This window comes from Ovis aries, chromosome 2 (assembly GCF_016772045.2).
Source record: "Ovis aries strain OAR_USU_Benz2616 breed Rambouillet chromosome 2, ARS-UI_Ramb_v3.0, whole genome shotgun sequence".
NCBI classification, from domain to species: domain Eukaryota; kingdom Metazoa; phylum Chordata; class Mammalia; order Artiodactyla; family Bovidae; genus Ovis; species Ovis aries.
Window position 1 is genome coordinate 218860987 of NC_056055.1, and position 9503 is coordinate 218870489.

At 46.2% G+C, this 9503-nt stretch overlaps 1 protein-coding gene across 1 annotated transcript; it reads right to left on the reverse strand.

Annotated features, from left to right (window-relative positions):
* Positions 1–5846: 5846 nt before the first annotated feature.
* TNP1 (transition protein 1) lies at positions 5847–6377 on the reverse strand. Its single transcript, XM_004004917.6, has 2 exons — positions 6214–6377; positions 5847–5992 (listed from the first exon to the last, which is right to left on the reverse strand). The coding sequence occupies exons 1-2, from the start codon at positions 6350–6352 to the stop codon at positions 5964–5966; spliced, it is 168 nt and encodes a 55-aa protein (XP_004004966.1). The 5' UTR covers positions 6353–6377; the 3' UTR covers positions 5847–5963.
* Between the last annotated feature and the right edge of the window lie 3126 nt (positions 6378–9503).

The window sequence follows — 9503 nt, forward strand, 5'->3', positions numbered from 1 at the left end:
CTTTAAGCCAACGTATTTGCTCTCCTCTTTCACTTTTTTGGGAATGGTCCCTGCAAATTGTGAAATTCAAGCTCTTTATATCTCTTTTCGATAAAAACCACTGCATGTTAGACCTAAGACTTTATAACTGGTTAATTACAGAGATACTTGCTTGGTGTTAATGGAAAAAATAAACAGGATCCTAATCAGTGAGTTTATTAATCCATCCTCAGTCCCTTTCATTGACATCCATGCTCAGATTTTATTTTTCACAACATATTGTATTAGGAGATGGATTCATTGATTTGTTTCCCAAGAAACAAGGGCTAATGTATCCTGATGGGATCCTTCTGCCTCTCACTTGGGGATGACTTGGCTCCTGCTCCCAGGAGTTCACAGTCTCACTGGAGAGATAAGGTCATCCTCAATGCCTTTATTTTATGGGAGAGTTAAAAAAGCCACAGGGAGATACAGCACTTCCTGATCTCAAGGCCTGACCTGTGCAAAGGGATGGGAAAGGTTGGAGGCTCTAGGTCATGATGGGAACCCAGAGCTCTCTGGAGAGTGAGGGGTACCTGGGAATTCACAGTTGTGCCATCTGGAGACTAAGGCAGGAAGCAGGGTCATGAGTTGGGCCAGATGACAAAATGATGTTTAAAAGGCCAGTCGAAAGGGAGAGAGGTGTGGGTGGCCAACTCAATTCAAGGTCTATAGCTTACAGTATTTTATATTCTGACAAGCCCACTCTATGGTTAATATTATGTCTGATGTTTTATAAATGAGGAAGATGGAAAATCTACCTAAGATCACCTGGCTGGTAGAATTATTGCCCATCTGCTTTAGCCTACCTGCTAGCTGCCCAAGAGGCCTGGGCTGGCTTTGTCCCTAAGGTCAGGCTTGGTTCCAGCAATGGTAAAGCTGGGCCTGAGGAAGAGATGAGATGGCTCCAGCAGCAGGAGCAGAAGGGTGCAAAGGCTTGAAACAGATGGATCAAGATCACAATGTGGGAGGAGTTAGTGCTGACGGAACCCAGACTTGTCAGGGTTCAGTCCTGAACCTTCATTTGGGGCTGTGCTTTGTGGAGAGAATTGTCACTTGACCACTTCTGGGACCCTGAGCTGAGGGCAGGCATGACTGCTGGGCTTAAGTCAGGGAGAAGCCGCATGCTGGGACTGATGGATGGCTGGAGAGGGAGGGCAGCTTGGGGGCTCGGAAGTGAAGAGAAGTTCTCCTGAAGCTCAGCAACCAGCTTCCTCACACGTCAGCCTGTGAGGTGGACAGGCCTGGTGACCAGGACCTGGTGCTCCTAGAGGTTTGGTTCTTTCCCTGGAAGGGCCCGGTGCCTGAAGGCTCAGATTGTAGAACCAGGCTGTGCTGTCCTCTGGTCTCAAAAGACAGACCTCTGGATGACCCTGACAGCTGAGCCCCAGGCCTTGTTGTCTGACTTGCACCGGCTACCCCTGGGGCGCACAGGGTCCCCTTCCAGCTGCAGCTGCTGGGCCTTCATTTCCTCACATGGCCCTGAGCAGTTCTCCAGAACTTCCTGTTTGCCTGCGGTGCACAGACCCAGCCGGCCCCAGCCGGGGTGATCTGGCCAGGCCCGAGGTGAGAGGTGGGAGTCAGCCCTGTTCTCCCCTAGCTGCTCTGGGCTCTCTCCACCCACACATACATCCTCAGGGACCACTCCCACAAGACCCTGACACAAGTGGAGCCGAGGCCCTGAATCCAAGTTAGCTTACCAGAAGGTCAAGGTGACCCACAGGGCTTGTGGTCAAAATCTTTAATTAAAAAAAATTTTTTTTTTATTTTTGACTTTCCAAAAAGGCCAAGTTAAGTGATGACCTAAGGACATGGCGTTCCAGAGAAAACTGGAGAGAGGAACAAATTCCCGTTGGTGAGGGAGATGGAGAAAAAGCACACAGAGGGTGAGGTCTTGGAGTGTCACAAGCCCCCTGTTCCCTTCCCCTCTGGGCGCCTGCCTAGTGGGGGCTGGGTTGGCAGGAACTGTCAACAGGGAGCCAGAATGAACGTTCCTGGAGGGCAGCGACTAAGTCAACACCAGAGCTGGAAAATGTCCAGCCTGTGGGCCTGGAAAATGTTCTTACTGCAAAACAGAGTTTTCCGGGTGACTGCCAATCCTTCCACACCTGTCTAAGAGGGCAAAGAGAAGTCACCAGGCAAGGGTTTAGCCGCCGTGACCAGCTTTGAGCTGTTTGAGTTCTGCCTGCCTGTCCTAATCACCTGTTAACGTTGTCTTAGAACATTTTGTGTGGGAATAATACTGTCCTGCCAATGATTTGAGCACATGCTTTAAAAAAAAATTTTTTTTTTTCAATCTATTTTTTGGCTAGGCTGGTCTTCGTTGTTGCTTGCAGGCTTTCTCTAGTTGTGGCAAGTGGGGACTACTCTCTACCTGGGGGGCATGGACTTTGCGCTGAGGTGGCTTCTCTTGCTGCGGACTCTAGAGCTGTACTCATGAACTCATGAGTTGTGAACTCACGGACTTTAGAGAACTTGAGTTTCAGGCGTCAGTAGTTGCAGCTCATGGGCTCAGTAGTTGAGGTACGTGGGTCTTGCCCTGCGGCATGTGGAATCTTCCCAGACCGAGGGTCAAACCTCGGCACATAGATTCTTAGCCACTGAACCACCAGGGAAATCCTGAACACACGCTTTTTGAGTCAAGGGCACAAGACACCTGAGCAACTTGGTTTGAGTGTCTCTCGACTGGTCACTTCTGAAGGGCCTTTATGACAAGAAATGAGAGAAGACAGATGGGATGTTAAGGCGACAGGCTATTAGAAGTCTAATGAAGAGATTTTTGCATCCCAGGCTGTGCCAGCTATCGCTGTTGGTCTTCAGCATCCTCTGCCCCTTGATGGCCTGCATCACATAGGGTCCTTAACCTGCTGCCTTTTGGTTGAGAAAGAGAAACATTAGGGTACTACTGAGATGAGCAGTGGCTGTGTCCCTCCCCAGTACTGTCTTTACCCAGAAGTCTATCTGCCACTCCCTTGATCAAATACACAGCTTTGAATCTCACAGTGCTCCTGCAACACTGTTCCATCCCTTTGCCTCTGCAGAGCCATCATTGCCAGGCTCTAGGGGTCTTTTCTGTGAATCCTCTTGATCTGAGTTCTTTCCAGGATCTGCTTTCCTGAAGGGATCCTGATGGACCTGGGAATAATATTTCCATATTATAATCCTGTAAAAGAAATAATAATTTTCTTGAGGGAAGCACATTTCACACTGCTGTGTTGTTCTATTGACTCTTCCCTAGGTTGTCTTTGCATCAGAAAGATGGCAGAGAAAAGGCAAAGCAGGGAGCACGGAGCGAGGGCTGAGCTGTGTGTGAAAGCATTTGAAGGCTCCCAGGACACAGTCTGAGCAGGGAGTGGCAGGGGCAAAAGGTGGGGAGAAGAAGACGGGAAGGCATGCAGGTTATCAAAAAGCCAGCGGAAGAGACAAAGACGTGTGGTCCAGACCGTGTTGCATGAGGTCCACAAACAACCGCCTGACTTCAGGGTCTGCCTCGGCACAGAGGAATTCCTGGCCTGAGGTCACCCTTTCCTGAGCAGCCTGCTGGGCAGGCGGGGATATAAAGGCTTCGCTATTTCGGCCCCATGTGGGAATTCTAACTGGCTGCACTCCCTGATGGCTGATGAATGAGAAGAATTTATTGCCAGAGCAGCAAAAGCTTGACATTAAAATAACTGGATTTGTGTGTTTGCAAGGAGCTTTTGGCTTTCTTTACATGGAGGCAGAGGAGCTCCCAAAGGACCCAAGAGAATGTGAGAACTGCTCGTTTCTGATTAGGGATTTCAGTTGAGCTTTGTGGGGTCACGCTGTGGACAAACATCTATTTGGGAATCATCTGAGTCCGAGTCTGGTTCGAAAAACAGGGACAAAAGAATATTTAAGAGGTAACATCCATACGTGACCACAGGAAAAATCATAGCCTTGACTAGACGGACCTTAGTCAGCAAAGTAATGCCTCTGCTTTTGAATATACTATCTAGATTGGTCATAACTTTTCTTCCAAGGAGTAACCATCTTTTAATTTCATGGCTGCAGTCATCATCTGCAGTGATTTTGGAGCCCCCCAAAATAAAGTCTGACACTGTTTTCACTGTTTCCCCATCTATTTCCCATGAAGTGATGGGCTGTGAAGAAGGCTGAGCACCGAAGAATTGATGCTTTTGAACTGTGGTGTTGGAGAAGACTCTTGAGAGTCCCTTGGACTGCAAGGAGATCCAACCAGTCCATTCTGACGGAGATCAGCCCTGGGATTTCTTTGGAAGGAATGATGCTAAGGCTGAAACTCCAGTACTTTGGCCACCTCATGCGAAGAGTTGACTCATTGGAAAAGACTCTGATGCTGGGAGGGATTGGGGACAGGAGGAGAGGAGGATGACAGAGGATGAGATGGCTAGATGGCATCATGGACTCGATGGACTTGAGTCTGAGTGAACTCCGGGAGATGGTGATGGACAGGGAGGCCTGGCGAGCTGCGATTCATGGGATCGCAAAGAGTCGGACACGACTAAGAGACTGAACTGAGCTGAACTGAAAATTGTAGAAGAGGAGGGTTGTGAAGGGAGTATTTTTTCTATCCCCTCTTTATAAAAATGGAAACTGAAAACATTTGGAGGGAAACACAAGTTTAATGAGTTTTGAAGAGTCTGGGTGCCTGATGCTGACTTAGCTCAAGAGCAGTGTGAGCATTCTCTAGGGCTAGGAGGAAAGCCAGGGCAACCTGGAGAATCTTTACTCTCATCCTGACCTGTGTTTTCCTCATCCTTTCTTGCTACACTGCTAGAATCTGACCCACAGGTGCAGCACTTATTCCCATCCCCACGTCCCAGTACCTACACCTCCTTGTGACTCTAAAGTCAATGGCCTCATTGAAAATGTGTGGAGTTCCGCAGAGAAAGAGGCTCAATTTTCTCTCCTTTGTCCCCTGGCCTGGGCCCTCATTTCACAGCGCCCCGCCTCTCACCCCGATCCACATAGGAAACTTCATGAATGACCTCATGCTCCTCTCATTCCTTCCGGCTTATATCCTCTGCTGGTTGCTTCCCCAGAATCCAAGTGGGTGGCTTGGTTCTGTGGGTGGCTTGGTTTAATGAGTCTCAGTTCCTCTCTGTGCTACCCTGGTACTGCCTCTGAGGCAACAGGAAGCACTCATTAAGAAAAATATTACCGCCTGCTGAGTGGTGGATGCTGAGAGGAGGTGTCAGATCCATGGCCAGGGACAAACCCAAAGTCAAGGTAAAGTGATGGTGACAGCAAAGGACAGTTCTTCCTTTCGAGTAAGGTCTACCAGACTGTTTCATTTATGACATCAGAGTCACACCATCTGTCTTGAATTTAATCTTCCTTGCCATACTGCCTCCGATCTTGTCCATTTGAAACCCAACCTAGCCCATCTCAGACCCACGTTGTCCTCTGCCTAGAAGGTGTCCCCATCTTTAAATACCTGCTGATCATGCCCACACAATCAGATTAGAAGCACTGAGGGAGATATGGTTTGCATTTAACTGGCACTCTGATGCGGAGAAAGACAGTACATTGAGACCACGAATCACCTATATAGTGATGGTGCATGGTCAGAGTGCACACAGATGAGAGAGTTGTTAAATACAAATCACACTGATATCATACAAATCACATTTAATGGTTTATTTAATAGTTTCATAGGTTTCATACCTGCTAATTCTTCCCCCTAAGCCTGCCCAGCTCAGGAATCCATTTTCCAACCAACAGATCAAACGACACTGAAATTCAGCTTTCAAAATTTTTATTGAGATGTTGGGGAGAAACAGCCAACATATACATGCCTCATTTGGTCATGATTGGCATTTTATCCACATGATAAGTTCTTCTCTGGCTTTGGTCTAACTTCAGGTCTCCTTGGCAGTCCCCCTTCTGTTCGGTTGCTGCCTGGTGTCCTTCAAAGTCCACCAGGGCAGAGCCCGCTGGTGGAGTCACAAGTGGGAGCGGAAATTGCGATTGGCTGTAGGGGAGGGACAAGTATGCAACAGGAACACCAGTTAGAATATTCACTGAAGATGCGTGAACCCCCTTCATCCTCTTCCTGCCCAGATGGGAACCTGGTTGAGAATGAAATGCTCAGGCTGAGGTTTCAGGGTCCTGTGAGAGCTAACTTCAAGAAGAAAGGCCCTCAGGACAACGAGTCCCCCCGTTTGACTGCTCTCCCGCTAATCCCTCACTCACCATCATCACAGCGTTTTCTACTCTTCAGACTGCTCTTCCGATACTTTCTTTTGCTGCAGCCTCTCTTGACTCCCTTGTGAGGAGTTCTGTTCTTGCCCCTCCTCGTGCCCTGACTCTTTAACTTGCGGCTGGTCGACATTGTACTTTCTGCCAAAATGCGGGGCTTTGCAGGACCCAGGGGCCAGAGTCTGGCTATTTAAGGCCTTAGCCATTATGACTGTGAAGAGGGAGGGGCTTAGCAGATGGGCAGGGCTCCATTGTGATGTCATAGGCTTTGTTACACTTGGGTAATATATGTGAAATTAGGTGATCCCTCTAATGCAGCTCAAGGCTACCCTCAATGTTGTAGTCTTTTTTTTTTTTTTTTTTAATGATAAGTGAGGATTTCCAGATAGGTGCTACTGAGTACCTAAATTCCAACCCTATGTTGGGCACCTGGAGAGTACAAGAGGCATTAAAAGAGCTGTCTCCTGCCTGTAGGAAATTTAATAGTTGGTGTGTATATGCATCATATTTAAGTCTCTCTTATGGCATGGGAAAATGACAATGTTTGTCTATAAGGACTTGACTCTAGGAAATCCAATTCAATATAACTAAAACATAAATATTCTTTCTCTTTCATCTAAATCAGATTTTCTCAACCTGAGCACTGCTGACAATGTTGGCTAAATATGTGGGACTATCATTGCTAAAAAAACAAAATTTCACTGGGTAAATTTGAAGATCTAATTAGCTTTATTAAATGATTCATGAATCAGGCAGCATCTCACCTGGTGGACAGAGAGATACTCCAAGGGCTTCACCACATGGAAGGCTTTTATAGTAGGGAGAGGTGGACAAGGAAAGGAAGTCATCAGTAAGGAAATAATGAGGGTTCATTGGAGGAAAGTAAAAGTTCAGGTGACAGAGGCTTCTCATTGGCTAAGCTGAGGCCCTTTTCATTGGCTGGGCTTGTTGCTGGGCGATGGGAGTTTTCCATCCTCCTGCTAGGGTAGTAGAGTAGTTGCACTTCCTGATGGAGTTAGTACCTGATGTCTTCCTGTTGGGGTCAGTAACAAATATCTTCCTTTTGAGGGTATTTGACCATAAGTGATAGGGTGTGAGAGCTCCCTCTATGGGTCCTTTCAACTCCAATCTTAGTTGAGGTTTTCTTTTACTAATTTTCACATTGTCTTGTGTGCTGTATAACCTTTGGCAGCATTCCCAGCTTGTACCAACTAGATGCCAGTAGAGCCCCTATAGCTGTGACAACCAAAAGTATTTCCAAACATTGCCTGGGGGAGAAGGCCAAAAATCACTGCTGTTTGAGAACCGTTGACTTAATCATTAAACAAAATTCAACACACAAATATGTGCATGGAGAAACAAACATAGAGAATAGACTTATGGACATGGAGAGAGGGGAGGAGAGGATGAGATGTATGGAAAGAGTAACATGGAAACTTACATCACCATATGTAAAATAGATAGCCAATGGGAATTTGCTGTATGGCTCAGGAAACTCAAACAGGGGCTCTGTATCAACCTAGAGGGGGTGGGATGGGGAGGGAGATGGGAGGGAAGTTTGAAAGGGAGGGGATATATGTATACCTATGGCTGATTCATGTTGAGGTTTGACAAAACAAAATTCTGTAAAGCAATTATCCTTCCATTAAAAAATAAATTAATTAAAAAAGAAGAAACATTCAGTGCACAAATATTTATGGATCACATGGTATGTACCATGCACTTAGGTGCTATGAAAATAGCAGTAGGTAAAAACAGACCTAGACTCCATGTTCACAGAACTTTCAGCCTAGTGGGAGAGAAAGCTATTCATCAGACATCTACACTAATCAGTGAATAATTGCTTCTCAACATGGTGTAAACTGAGGTTGGAGAGAGGAGCAGATACCAGACAAGCTCAAGTACTTTGGGAAGCCATGGAAAAATGTTTAAGAGGATGATGTGATAAGATTAGATTGGGGGATGGATTGATGGGGAAGTGAATAAAAGGAAGGGCTATTACCAATAGTGGGAATTCAGGACAGAAATATTTGAAAATGAAAAGTTATTTTAAGCCTGGCCCGGTGAGTGTTGATTAGGATGTAATGTAGCTTGTAGACAAAGACTTGGTGATGGATTGGATTTGGTTGGTGAGAGCAGAGGGTGGCAAAGGTGTGGATTTTTTTCTTCTATGTGATGCAGCTAATTAGATGTTAGAGTTACACACTGGGATAAAGGCCAAGCAAGAGGGCAGTGATCATGATTTTGGTCTAAGACATTTTGGGTTTGAGGTGTCTTTGAGAGTTCCACATAGAGATACTGAATGATTGTTGGGTATATGGGTCTGGAGCTCAGAATAAAATCTGAGCAGCAGATATCCACTATCCCCAAATTCCCTGATAATGGACTCATCATTCAACCTTTTCTTTTTTCTCTTTATACTTTATATTAAGTCCTTTTGAAAAAAACTCTCAATAGAGCTTGATAACCATGCATTCTGTCCCTCCTTCTCTCTCCCTTGCTATCAGCTTCATTTAAGGACTAAGCACTTTGCATGCAGGAGGTTTTTAGCAAATGCTGGTTGAATGAAAGATAAAATGAAGTTCAAGGACCACTCTTTGTATTTCTAATGTCTGTAGATAAGATGGCAAATAGTGTTTTAAAACACAGCTTCCTTGAACAGCCATTATAAGTGACATCTTCCGCTTTTGCTGTTTCTAGACAGTTCTCAGCCTAGATAGCATATTCAAAAGCAGAGACATTACTTTGCCGACTAAGGTCTGTCTAGTCAAGGCTATGGTTTTTCCTGTGGTCATGTATGGATGTGAGAGTTGGACTGTGAAGAAGGCTGAGCACTGAAGAATAGATGCTTTTGAACTATGGTGTTGGAGAAGACTCTTGAGAGTCTCTTGGACTGCAAGGAGATACAACCAGTCCGTTCTGAAAGAGATCAGCCCTGGGATTTCTTTGGAGGGAATGATGCTGAAGCTGAAACTCCAGTACTTTGGCCACCTCATGCGAAGAGCTGACTCATTGGAAAAGACTCTGATGCTGGGAGGGATTGGGGGCAGTAGGAGAAGGGGAAGACCGAGGATGAGATGGCTGGATGGCATCACCGACTTGATGGACATGAGTTTGGGTAAACTCCAGGAGTTGGTGATGGACAGGGAGGCCTGGCGTGCTGCGATTCATGGGGTCACAAAGAGTCAGACACGACTGAGCAACTGAACTTAACTGATCCAGTATGGGAAACAAGGGGGTGTTTTGGCTCTGAGAATGGTATGCAGTCTGCCTGAAGATTTGTC